We start from the raw sequence: 14,168 nt of genomic DNA on the forward strand, positions 1-14,168 counted from the left end.
ACAATAGAGAGTAACGTTGTGTCATGGACACCACCTATTTAAAAGATAGCTGTCTCCATTATTTTTCAGGCTGACCAGTGGGGAGGTTCCTATTCGAGTGGGTGGCGGTGCATCAGCGAGAACAGCCATGCCAATGGAGGACGGCCCAGGACGAGCAAGAGGAGGCGCCATGAGGGTGGAGAGTGGCACTGAAGTAGAAACAGGGGAAGGAGGAGTTGCTCTGCAGGTGGAGAATGCCACAGGAGGAAGAGCAAAAGGGGAAACCACCCGCAGATGAAAGACGCTGCGGGACAAGGAGCAGGAGGAGAGCCTATCCCACGGAGGGAGTACGGGGTAGAAAGAGAACCAGTGGGAGGGACCGCCCCGCAAATGGAGGACAGCGAGGGAAGAGGGGTAGGAGAAAGAGTATGAGGTAGGAGGAGAACCAGCGGGAGGGACCACCCCGCAAATGGAAGACAACGCAGGAAGAGGGATAGGAGAAAGAGCCGCCCGCAGATTGAGCACGGCGCCGGAGGAGGAGCCACCGTGCGGGTGAAGGACAGCTCGGGAGGAGGAACGGGAGGAGCATCTGTGTTGCAGATGAATGGCGGTGAAAGAGGAGGATCTGGAAAAGGAGTCGCCCCGAAGGTTGAGGGTGGCGCAGGAAGGGGGACGGGAGGAACTGCACCGCAGATAGAGAACAGTTCAGCGGGAAGAGCAGGAGCGGGTCCCACTCGGGTGAAGTACAGCGCTAAACGACGATTTCTACTACACGTTGAAAACAGCGCACAGGGAAGAGAGGTCGTTCCTGAGCTGGAGGATGGAGTGGTAGGAGGAGCCGTCTTTCAGGTGGGAGGCAGCGCAGATGTAGCTGCCAATCGTCGGGTACGGGACGCCTGCACAAGCTCGCGCTCAGTCAGCGGACCGCCGCACCAAATGGCTGAAAAGGCAAGCTATTCGTGTCGCCAAAGTCAGAGCGGATGTCACAGAGAGTGGGCGGCTGGCGCGCCTCGCCACTGACGCTGCGCGTCACAAGATACCGGGGGTGCCGCTGACGACGCCCAGCGGCTCCGCGCGCCCGCTGGGAGCGTCAGCGTCGGACGACCTTGTGATGCACCCATCCGGAACAGTTGGCACGCCACTATGAAGTGTCCAGCTTGCCGATGGAGGTGTGAATTAAGTTTCAAAGCGTTGGACGTCACAAGTTCGTGCGATGCACGGTTGCGACGCACGTTATCGGGAGATTCACAGGTGTTGGGATATGGAAAAACACCGCCGTACGCAAGACGCTGTTGTCAAAACTGTGGACATGGTGACATCAAAAATACACCAGCGTATTCGTCGGTTCATTCTCTCCCTTGACAATTTTTACCTTTTTATATATATTTTGCTGGCAAAGTAACTTAGGGTAATCCGTTGTATTATGATTTTTCCGATGAAAAGATGTCGCGATGAAAAGATATCGTACAATCTTTCGGCTGTCACCGTGTGTTTTTTAAGCGAAATGGCAACCCCGCACGTGCGTCTGTGGGAGACCGCTGTTTCACAACCGGTGGAAATAAATGGGTAGAATTTGGCTACTTCGCATCTTCAGTTCTCGTCGGCTCGGTGCATGGCGATGCAGCAGTACCCTATGCGAAGGTGTCACTTTGTAAAAATCATAAGCATGATCAGCCTGGCTTGTATTGACTTGCTTGTATTGTAATTGAATTGACAGCCTGGCTTGTATTGTAATTGTATTGACTTGCCTCAACCACGAAGGTATGGGTTAGCGGGGCGGGACGGGTGACCAGCCCCACTGATGTATTTTTTCGAAGCGGCAAGTCTCTCGCACATGGTAAAAGCGGCTTTCGATGATTTACGTGCCTGGCTGAATGAACACGCAGTGCATAACTTTCTTTTACCATTGGGGGTCGGCGTCAGGTTCATTAAAATTACACACAGCCGCTTATGGTGCGAGTCTTTTAAGATCTAAAGCTAACTGACATTGAAGCTAGGTGAGTTACCCATCAAAGCATAGACAGGTTATTCTCGAAGGGAAAACTTTTTTGTGTTTGGCCATGGTATTTTTTCACATTTGTGTTCGGTTCAATCGTATAGTAATAACTGACGTACAAAGGCAGGTTTCCTGCTTCATGTTTCCTGGCTCAGCGAGTGATCAGATACAATAATGATCTGGGTGGTTGGGAGCTGTCAAAGTGGCAGTCGGCCCACCCAAAAATAATCTCGATAATCGCCCAGCAAAGTGGACGGGCCTTACGCCGTTTCTGGCCGACTGTTTTTTCACGGGCGACCCAAAAATGTGATCGACGACAAAGCCAAGGAGCGGCCGTTCGAAATTGTGGCCACATTCCGGCAGCCAGGGGTCGGAACGACAAGAAATTGACACGCTTTATTGGGTAGGGTAACCGGGAGTCGCATGAGGAAGTACGGTCGCACGTGCTATACATCACTGGCACGAAAGCAGCCTACATGAATGCGGCCGGCTTACAGTTTTTACGTCATATGCTATATTTTGGCACCAAAAGTGCGTGAAGGCGAGGATCCAATTGCTAAGTGTCGACCGACGCACTGTCGTCTATTCATGCGCCACTTGCGAACTTGTGCATCGTGCGGCTGCGCCAGTATTCATTCGGTAGGTCGGGAATGTCGACATTTTGAAGAACGCCGCTGAATACATCACGCCATTATCAAAACTGTAGCCAGAGCCGTGGCTAAATTTACATCACTGTGTGCACCGATTCATTGACTGTATGCGCTACCCATTTAATTGCCATTTTGTGTGATGCCGTTCATACATCAACTTTATCTACACAGCCACAACTCCACGTTTTCCCGTCCCCAAAATGCCAGCGATTGATTGGTGCAGTCGCCGGCGGTAAGTATTTTAAGTAAAACGACGAAACGCGCACGCGCCGTATGTTGCCGGTGTCCGGCAGCCGTCATTCATTCATTCATTCATTCATTCACTTGCTCGTGACGGCGGAGAGCTTATTGAGATCTGGTATCAAGTGGGGTTTCTTGAACTTTTGAAATACGAACAACACTCCAACCACAGTGAAAATCTGGAGAGCAAGGTTTGAACGTTCCTTGCAGTCATTACATCACACCTGGCTCCCCTCCGTCATCCCGGAGTCAGGCATCCCAGAGCCATGCCTCCCTCTGGCATCCCGGAGCCATAGTTTGGCTCGACAAGAGAATCCCACAAACGTCTTCAATGTATCCCAAAATAGTGTAAACGTGACTTGTCCATGAACGCTCCGTCACTTAGCCAACCAAGCCTGCAAACACCTGTCTTATCAAACTCTCGTTTTTTGTCGACGTTTTATTTGGTCTAAAAACTTTATATGCAGAGCAAAAGCGCACCGACCTAATTAAGCATGTGACGTTTGTCTGATTTTCAACGAACTTTTTGGAACCAGGTGCGTTTAGGGGTTTGAGATATATAACGCATATGACGATGTGGTCTCAGTTGCCACGGGTGATCAAAGAGCGCCTTATTCCTTTATGTAATACTTCACATTGTTTTTTTCGGCAGTGTAGTCATCCAGCCAGACGATGTTCCTGTCTTGCGAAGCGATAACACCGCAGCGGGCCGGGTCCGGGTCCGTGTTGGCGGTGAGCAGCGTCGCGCCCTCGCCGGGCAGCCAGGGCACGGTCATTTGGTCCTGGGTGCAAGCGTCACTAATCCAGCCGCTGACCGTGTCGATCTGCATTGTGCCGGGCGGCAGCGGCTGGCTGCCGGCCAACGACACCCACGCCGGCACCTTGCCACTGAGCCTCGCTTCAACTCTCGCTCCCCACCGCCAGGAGACATCGATCCGGTAGTGATCTGCGCCGCTCGCCGCGACGAGCTTGTCAGCGAGGCGCAGCAGCGAAAAGCGGTTGGATGAGAGGGAATCCTTGTGCTGAGCCTCTTGGTGCTGCCAGGCGTCGTCGTTCTCACCCCAGCTAAAGATCTGTGTCCGTTCCCCCCAACAGATTACTCTGGCTGTCTCGTTGCCAATGGCAATGAAGAATCGTGGTACCTTAGCTATGTTTGTTCCGTACTGCCTCCTGAGATCCTTGCAGGAGATGGTTTCCCTCGTGGTGCACTGTCTACCACGACAGTGGTTTTCCGGTTCGGTGCAGTCGCCGTCCTCGTTACAGAACTCGCCAGAGCCTGACTTCCCCGGTATAAAAAAGAACTGATTATTCCTATTCTTGTGGTCAGAAACAAAAATGCCGTAGTGCCCGGTGCTACTGTAAAGCCGACAGCTGCCGTTGACTGAGTTGAATGAAAGGCTGGCACAGTCGGCGCGATGGTGGCACGCGGCGCAGCAGCTGCAGGAGCTGGCGACGCCGAACTGCGGGTGGAGGAGCGCCGTGTCCTGGAGCCAGCCGTACCGGTGACCCATCATTACGCAGGCGCTGGCGAGGCCCGCGACCGACAGCATCAGCAGCAGCGTGCTCCAGTGCATCATGACGGGCGCGTCAGCTGCCTTCAGTCAGCCGTGTGTTGCACCTGCTGGATAACAGGATCAAGGACAATATCACGAGCCGGGAGATGGCCTTCGTGTCCTACATATCCTGATAATGCCAATCTTACACAAGCGGCTGGAGCGGCTAACATGGCTGAAGATGCTGTAGTGATCGGAGTATCTTGCGGCCCCCCGCCGCGACAAACCTAAATAAGCTGAGGGGTTGAATTCGCTGAGCCGCATGGGAAGGTTTTTCGACCCACGCAGAAACCAAAAAGAGCTGCATTTAACCCTTGCCGTGATGGGGGAGGTGGTCGAGTCGTCCCTCTCTCCCATAAGGCTTTCTGAAAAACATAAATCGACACCTGGGGCTATCACAGATCTCGAGCTTCAGCAAATACCACATGTTTTTGCTTTAAGAAATGACTTCAAGAAATGCACACTCGGCTCAAGCATACGGGCGTAGCAGTCTTAAGCCTCGACCTCGCGAAAGCGCAATTTTTCTCCAATGGCTTCGGGATCGGCTTCGTTTTGAGCCATTTTTGACGTCTGGTGCAGAGGTGGCTCAGGCTTTGTTGGAATAAAATAACCCAAATCCGATGTGGAAACAAATGGGTGAGGATAGGTTGTTGGGGAGTCAGCTGATTCTCCCCACCCCAGTTAATTTGCACAGATCGGCACTCCTGTGTGGAAGATTTCAGATGCGTCGGCACGCCGGCTTGAAAATCCAGAGATCGCTTCTTTCTCAATAACCCCCAAGATCGCACCCGCATGAATTCCAGGCATTCAGCTCAAAACCACCAAGATGCATGATAAATTTGAAGTCTTGCAAACACTCTTGAATATGTAGAATGGTGAAGAAGGTTTTTGCATTGGGTTGTCTTTGAACTCATTCGAAATGGCCTTAGCGATCCGTAGGAATTGTTTTAGCAAACTGATTGGATCATGCTAAGACCTTTTCTCTGGAATGCTCACAGACTGCGTCATGACACCAAGTCTTATGTGGAGCGAGAAAAGCAGCGCATTTGGTGGATCAACCACAGGATTATGGCTGACCCTTGCAAATAATTAATTCATAGGGTTTTGACGAAGCCCAAGCCAAGTCCGCAAAATGCGTGGAAACGGCTCCAATATCCATCTCGTGATTATTCACTGCATTTACTACCATTCACTATCAGCGTGCCGTTCCTGATCAAATCCTTTAATATTTGCCAGTTGTAATGCTGTTTTAAAATCGAACATCCAGCAGCACCTCTACGTTTTCATGGCAGTGCTTCCAATCCAGTGAGTGCCCACTGGAAGGCAGAATTAGTGCTATCATTAGTCAGCAGCGTGGCCTTTAAAAAACCTGACGAGCCGATAAATAATCGTCATTGAGTGCAAACAAATAGTGAGTGCCAAAAATTGCCAACACGTAGGAATGCTGTAATTTGCTCCGAGGATTGCACCAGCCGAGTGCTCTGTTTCCACGGCACTGGCAATCAAACGCATAGATCTGTTGTAATTTGACCCGAGTTTCAAACTAGACTGGCCCTCGGTCGTCACGTCAAAGCTTATGTCCCACTTACCAGCACGAGGGTGCCCGAGCCGTCGGACCAGGCCTCAGCTACACCCCAGGGTCCCGGGCGACGAGTGAGCAAACCTTGACGGGCTGCTCCCGACATCGCCTGGCGCGTTGCCTCGGCAAATGCCATGCACGCCGTGGAAACGAATCGCTTCGTGTGACACAACGGCAGAGCTAGACAGAGCCGCGATCAATGGTGGTCGGGTATCGTGCAGAAAATCGCCACCTGTCACGCCGCGAAGTCATATTTCAGTTGCGATCCGTGAAGCTGGACTGTGCCATGTCGACGCCCAGCTTGAATACATGAACTGCGACGTGAACTGTGCACCGAACTAATAGTGAGACCATGTATTGACTGATTAACTATGCATAGACGGCAAAGCTGAGCACAGGTGGACTGTGCTGCTTTCCAGGTGCGACTCCAGAGGGGGAGGAGGGCACTGGACCGTGCCCGCTCCCCCTCCTTGTGCCCCGAATGGCCCATAGGCTCCGCAGCGTCCCACTGCCGGCCGAACAGACGCAATAGAAAGAAACACAACATGACTGGACATCTGTGGGCTGCCAGCGGACAAAAGTCGCAAGCGGAAGCGACGGGCCATGAGTAGACAGAATTATTCTTCACTGATTGAGGGAGTGGTGATTGGGAGGTTTTAAGGATCATTACACCGCCTACAGGGCTACGCTGTTTCCCAGGACCTCCATGTCCACATGCAGGGGCAATCCGAGAGTGAAAGAGTCATCTAAGTCGTGAAAGAGAGCTCTCTAAAATGTTGTGGAAGTTGTCTTAGTTATCTTTTCGTGTATTTTACACTTGCTTAAAATTGGATTCCTGCCTAATAAAACTGGCGTTGCAAGGACTAAGCAAACCACATTTCTGTAATGCATTACAACGCAACCATGGCCCTGTAACCCTGTACGCAAGCGTGGCGCGCTGACGTGCCAAAACAAGTTATGACGAATTTGAAGCCAGCGCAGAACATGGCTTATTTAATTGTTTACGAACCACACTATTAAAAGTCACCCCAGGTGATGTGACATAATGACAATGTGATATATGCGCCGATCGGCGATGTGCTTCACACGTACAACTGATAAATCATGCGAAGTCCCCGAAAAGATGACTGAGAAGAGTGTGTTGCCATGATTATTTGACAGAAAGATGCCATGTATTAGTACCACATATCTTATGCATAGCTTTTCCTGCCCCTACGGGGAAAAACAGCACTGGAAACTGGAGAAAAACCAAATAACAAAACAAAAGACTTCACTTGATCTCCCATGGCCTCAGCTGGAATTCATTAAGCCATCATTGCACTGAAGAGGCATTTTACTCATCATGTAAGCGTTGTAGAACTTATAGGTCTCTTTTGCGACCATTTGAAAATTAGACACTGTTTAACGTCAACTGATCTTTTTGATCAAGTTTACATGATACTGAGAGATTTGAGAATGCTACAATATCTTGGAAGAGTCTTTCCAAATGCCAATTCACGTAAAACCTTGTTCTTAACAAAAGACAAAAGAGCTTGCAGAAACATTTTCCCGCAAAAACATTGTGCAGAGTTATTGCTCGTAGACACACCAGTTTATCGGGCAGAAGCCTCATGGATTGTAAAATCTTCTGTTTTCAGGGAGGAGCGTTTGCAATTTGTTACGTGTCTGCTTGATGAACTGATGTGTTCGTCACCAGTAATCGGGATGTGATCTGACCTATTTAAAATTTCGCTGGGTGTAAGCGCTGCGAACTGCGGTAATGCTGATGCCGAAGGCTGCTGGGAAATCAGTGTGAAGGTTTCTGATCTTGGAGGGTGGTATTAGCTGTCTGCTTATGAGGTGGGTGGTTGCTGGTAAAAGGCTGCAGACTTTGGAAGGAGTTGGGCCTAGCAAACAAGTTCAGCTTCATGCATTTTAAAACTAGGAATGCATTCTAGTGACCGTGATTCGGAAAAATAACTTATCACCGAGACGTTTACAAAAAATAGTAGACAGAGAACAAACTGGGAGCGCCGCTGTCGAATGGCTTTTCAATACGGACGTTTCAGTATAACCGATCGATGCCAGTAAACATTTTCCAGATACCATACCATGTTTTCGAAGACAGTACACATTTCATGTAGTTTAAGGTACATTAGGAATGAGAACAGATATCTACCAAAAAAAACAATGAATTGACCAAGAAAGCAGTAGATAAAACTGAAAGCAAGGTAAGGCCGACGTCAGAAAGGTGCAGATTTAAGCTCAACTATCAAAATGCAGGTTGTTGAGCTGTGCAAGAAATTATTAATAGAAACGAGCAAGAGAGAGAGAGAGAGGCAGAGAGAGAGAGAGAGAGAGGAGAGAGAGAGAGAGAGAGAGAGAGAGAGATAGGAGAGAGAGAGAGAGAGAGAGAGAGAGAGAGAGAGAGAGAGAGAGAGAGAGAGAGAGAGAGAGAGAGAGAGAGAGAGAGAGAGAGAGAGAGAGAGAGAGAGAGAGAGAGAGGAGAGAGAGAGAGAGAGAGAGAGAGAGAGAGAGAGAGAGAGAGGAGAGAGAGAGAGAGAGAGAGAGAGAGAGAGAGAGAGAGAGAGAGAGAGAGAGAGAGAGAGAGAGAGAGAGAGAGAGAGAGAGAGAGATGGCGCCACTCAAAGGCCGGTTTGGGTGACGTCACGACACGACAGGGGGCACCAGCTCTGCGCTGCAGTGAGTCAGCCACACGTCGGGACGGCATAGGTGGCGCCCCCGTCGGCCAGTTGTTCCCGGAGGGGGCGCAGAGCCTCGGCTTGACCACAACGCCGAGCAGCACTGTGAGCTCGGGAGCTGACGCGGCACACCTTCTCGTGTGCACCATGTGAGCTGGCCGGAGCCGACGTACACCGCTCGTCATGTGAGTGTTCCGCCGCCTTCGCGCCACACGTACAGCATGTTAGCAGCAGACAGACACGTGGTGTCCATTGCCTCGATGTGTGTAGAATATACAATATATCTCGGCGTTATTTGAAATGTTGTCAGCCATGACTCCCGACGTGCAATCGTTTGTCACATGGACATGCATTGTTCGGTGTTGTGGCGAGCGCACGGGGTTGCGCTACCTACATGTAGCGATCAATTTTGTCACGTGCGTGACATTGACGGCACATGGCTCACACAATGTGACTTCTCGGCATAGGCTGTTTATTCAATCGCTGTTTACTTTTGGACGTGCTGAGATCGTGTTTGCAATAGAAAATGCGGTCATTTCGCCCCGCTGTAAGACAGGGAACGAAGTGTCATTTCACAACGTATGTTTACGAACATGTCTGATAAACCACAGCGGGATAAAGCGGTTAACAGGGTCACGGGACACATACTAAGCTCATGTCTGAAAAAAAATGCTTAGTTTGTTGATAGATGTGTCTTATGCGCTGGCTGATGTAAGCGAGACGGCCTTGAGCTCCTATCCGCGGGCATATGAGCTGCGAGTTCTTATGTCGAGATCTTCAGTGTACAGGGAGATGCTGGTTGAACGTCGCTATCGAGCAAACATTAGTCACGTTTAAGACACTCGACCTTTCGTTGGTACACTCGTGGTCCGGGCTGAGCACAATTAAACAAATAAATAGGATGACATGAAGACGTGGTTTGCACGACTAGCATGTCCGTCAGACCTAATCTAAAGTGTCTAGCATATTAGATTTTGTTATCAGTCCTAATCGTCTGAGTTTCTCTCTGCAGATTTCTGGGCTCGGATAATGCACGTAATTGGGGTTTTCGGTGGCAAGGCTTAAATACGTATGTTGGAGACTCCTAGCTGTTTAAAAGACCTTGTTTTGGTCTGACTCAGTCTGATATTTGTCATCTACTGAGGGAGATGAGCCACTTGACATGATCTGGCACAGCCTAAGCTAGCCTTACCGAAAAGCCTGGTCTGATTTTTGAACCTACCATAGGCTCTCTTGCATGCCTAGCATGCTGGCGGCGCTGGCCTGTCTGAAGCTAAGCTGTCCTTGCGACTGATCTGATGACCGCGTCCAGCCTGATCTGATACAGAGTGACCACAAGACTGGCACAGCAGCAATGTTCTGACAGTGCGGACATGTGTTGAGCTGGCTTGGCCCTCGAGCTCAACTTAACTCCTCATCTAACCTGCCTCAGAACCCGTTTTTATGGGGTGCCAACGAATGATGTGGGGGATCATACCAACGCCAACGAGCCATGAGGCAGCCGGGATCTGAACCTGGACCGCCGCGTGGGAGCCACGGGTCCTAACCTCTCGGCTACCGCGCTCTCTTCCTCAGGAGGAGCCACGCTCTGGCCCAGTTGGCGGTGCCGTGCTAGCTAGCTCTGCTGCTCTGCTGCCGTGTCGTGCCGACCGATCGCCAGCAGGGCTCGGGTCCTAACCTCTCGGCTACCGCGCTCTCTCCCTCAGGAGGAGCCACGCTCTGGCCCAGTCTGGCGGTGCTGGCGCTAGCTCTGCTGCCGTGTCGTGCCGACCGATCGCCAGCAGGGCTCGGGTCCTAACCCCTCGGCTACCGCGCTCTCTCCCTCAGGAGGAGCCACGCTCTGGCCCAGCTGGCGGTGCTGGCGCTAGCTCTGCTGCCGTGTCGTGCCGACCGATCGCCAGCGGGGCTCAAGTACAGAGTGCCTGTCGGCTACTCCCTGGACGTGTTCGACAGGTAAGCGCGGCGCCAGAGTGCGATGGAGCCAGCTGGCGCCGGCGTGAGGCGCCACAGCCCGGGCTGCCGGGGATGCGTTCGGCGCCAGAGTGCGATGGAGCCAGCTAGCGCCGGCGTGAGGCGCCACAGCCCGGCCTGCCGGGGATGCGCTCGGCGCCAGAGTGCGATGGAGCCAGCTAGCGCCGGCGTGAGGCGCCACAGCCCAGCATTCCGGGGATGCGTTCAGAACGTTGCTTCACTTGTGTAGTGCCTGAGTGTATCCGCAGCGTCCTTCACATATTCGGTTTTTAATGCGGTTGTCGTTGGCGCTGTGTTTTTAATGCTCGTACTGGAATGACGTTGTATTGCCTGCTTTTCCATTTTTATCAGGAAAAAGAGCCAAGCGTTGGGTCATTCTTCGAAAATTTAGGGTCAGACAGCACACATTGCCTTAAGCACCAGCATCGCCAACTATCGAATGCATGTATCCTAGTTCCATTGGAAAATGCTTGCATTTCAGTTTGGTGTTTAGTTTGATTCAGCGCCAATCATGATATTCCCGGAAAACACGGTCATGCACACGTGGTAGTCCCTAGGGCTCGTGGTCCCTCACCTTGTCATATAACTATATGTACATTAATACTTGATACTGAACACTTGACAATGCTTGACATGTGCACGTGACGAAATGTTGTCGGTAAATGATTCCAGGAAGACACGTAAAACCAAGAAATCAACAGCATGCAAAGTTGTTTCGCGCTCCGGAAAAAAACTGCGAACACCCACGTCATGCCAAACTAGGATTTCAGTGTAAAAAAGAGAAGTTTGCCCCCTTCCCCATCCTGATATCCTCAGTTCGCCTACACTGAAAAATGCAGACAGCATACATTGCTTGCTGTGTTGAGTATCACCGGATGTCGAGCCATGCATGGAGACAAAAGCAGAAGTGAATTGAGTTTTATAAATATCATACCTAAATGTCAACCTAAGTATATCTCAATTTTCCTGGTTTTCTGAGGAATAGGGCTAATGCTATTGTCTTATCTACGTATTTCATTTCCGTTAAAAGTTACGTCATTTTGTGCTCCTTGTTTTGTGTATCGTGACAGTTGTCAAAAGCTGTCACGATACACAAATGCCATCTTGGCCGACTATTCAGCGCGCGTGTCAACACCAGTGCTAAATCTGAGAAAAGCGTACTCTCGAGACCTCTGTGCCACATCAAATATGCACCCATCCTGTTCCCGATTTCCGCTGCCGCCCTTTCCCTCGGCACTGAGCCGCCAGCGAGCCATGACGTCACCCTGAGCCGTGACGTCACCCCGAGTCGTGACGTTTTCCCGAGCCGTGACATCACACCGAGCCGTGATGTCGACGTCGCCGTCGCAGGTACGTTGCAGGTAGGTACGGCAGTCGGCCCACCCAAAAATAATCTCGATAATCGCCCAGCAAAGTGGGCGTACGCCGTTTCTGGCCGACTGTTTTTTTTCACGGGCGACCCAAAAATGTGATCGACCACAAAGCCATAGAGCGGCCGTTCGAAATTGTGGCCACATCCCGGCAGCCAGGGGTCGGAACGACAAGAAATTGACACACTTTATTGGCTAGGGTAACCGGAATTCGCATGGGGATAGAAGTAAGGTCGCACGTGCTATACGTCACTGGCACGAAAGCAGCGAACGCGGATGCGACCGGCTTACAGTTTTTACGTCATATGCTATATTTTGGCAACAAAAGTGCGTGAAGGCGAGGATCCAATTGCTAAGTGTCGACCGACGCACTGTCGTCTATTCATGCCCCAATTGCGAACTTGTGCATCAAGCGGCTGCGCCAGTATTCATTGGGTAGGTCGGGATTGTCGACGTTTTGAAGAACGCCGCTGAATACATCACGCCATTATCAAAACTGTAGCCAGAGCCGTGGCTAAATTTACATCACTGTGTGCACCGATTCATTGACTGTATGCACTACCCATTCAATTGCCATTTTGTGTGATGCCCGTTCATACATCAACTTTACCTACACAGCCACAACTCCACATTTTCGCGTCCCCAAAATGCCAGCGGCTGATTGGTGCAGTCGCCGGCGGTATTTTAAGTAAAACGACGAAACGCGCACGCGCCGTATGTTGCCGGTGTCCGGCAGCCGTCATTCATTCATTCATTCATTCATTCACTTGCTCGTGACGGTGGAGAGCTTATTGAGATCTGGTATCAAGTGGGGTTTCTTGAACTTTTGAGATGCGAGCAACACTCCAACCACAGTGAAAATCTGGAGAGCAAGATTTGAACGTTCCTTGCAGTCATTACATCACACCTGGCTCCCCTCCTTCATCCCGGAGTCAGGCATCCCAGAGCCATGCCTCCCTCTGGCATCCCGGAGCCATAGTTTGGCTCGACAAGAGAATCCCACAAACGTCTTCAATGTATCCCAAAATAGTGTAAACGTGACTTGTCCATGGATGCTCCGTCACTTAGCCAACCAAGTCTGCAAACACCTGTCTTATCAAACTCTCGTTTTTTGTCGACGTTTTATTTGGTCTAAAAACTTTACATGCAGAGCAAAAGCGTATCGACCTAATTAAGCATATGACGTTTGTCTGATTTTCAACGTACTTTTTGGAACCAGGTGCGTTTAGGGGTTTGATATATATAACGCATATGACGATGTGGTCTCAGTTGCCACGGGTGATCAAAGAGCGCCTTATTCCTTTATGTAATACTTCACATTGTTTTTTTCGGCAGTGTAGTCATCCAGCCAGACGATGTTCCTGTCTTGCGAAGCGATAACACCGCAGCGGGCCGGGTCCGGGTCCGTGTTGGCGGTGAGCAGCGTCGCGCCCTCGCCGGGCAGCCAGGGCACGGTCATTTGGTCCTGGGTGCAAGCGTCACTAATCCAGCCGCTGACCGTGTCGATCTGCATTGTGCCGGGCGGCAGCGGCTGGCTGCCGGCCAACGACACCCACGCCGGCACCTTGCCACTGAGCCTCGCTTCAGCTCTCGTTCCCCGCCGCCAGGAGACTTCGATCCGGTAGTGATCTGCGCCGCTCGCCGCGACGAGCTTGTCAGCGAGGCGCAGCAGCGAAAAACGCTTGGATGAGAGGGAATCCTTGTGCTGAGCCTCTTGGTGCTGCCAGGCGTCGTCGTTCTCACCCCAGCTAAAGATCAGTGTCCGTTCCCCCAAACAGAATACACTGGCTGTCTCGTTGCCAATGGCAATGAAGAAGCGTGGTACGTCAGCCATGTTTGTTCCATACTGACCCCTGAGATCCTTGCAGGAGATGGTTTCCCTTGTGGTGCACTGTCTACCACGACAGTGGTTTTCCGGTTCGGTGCAGTCGCCGTCCTCCACGCAGAACTCACCAGGGCCTGACTTACCCGGTATAAAAAAGAACTGACTATTTTCATTCCTGTGGTCAGAAACAAAAATGCCGTAGTGCCCGGTGCTACTGTAAAGCCGACAGCTGCCGTTGACTGAGTTGAATGAAAGGCTGGCACAGTCGGCGCGATGGTGGCACGCGGCGCAGCAGCTGCAGGAGCTGGCGACGCCGAACTGCGG

General features: G+C 51.2%; 1 protein-coding gene across 1 annotated transcript; it reads left to right on the top strand.

The window, feature by feature from the left end:
* Window positions 1-8,785: 8,785 nt before the first annotated feature.
* On the top strand, window positions 8,786-10,631 carry tsl (membrane-attack complex domain containing protein torso-like; the record flags this gene model as incomplete). Its single annotated transcript, XM_037213905.1, is given in 2 exon segments — window positions 8,786-8,863; window positions 10,506-10,631. Coding segments are annotated over 2 exon segments (128 nt in total), but the record flags the coding sequence as incomplete, so codon positions are not given.
* Between the last annotated feature and the right edge of the window lie 3,537 nt (window positions 10,632-14,168).

This window comes from Pollicipes pollicipes, unplaced genomic scaffold (assembly GCF_011947565.3).
Source record: "Pollicipes pollicipes isolate AB1234 unplaced genomic scaffold, Ppol_2.1 Scaffold_3447;HRSCAF=4054_pilon_pilon_pilon, whole genome shotgun sequence".
NCBI lineage: Eukaryota > Metazoa > Arthropoda > Thecostraca > Pollicipedomorpha > Pollicipedidae > Pollicipes > Pollicipes pollicipes.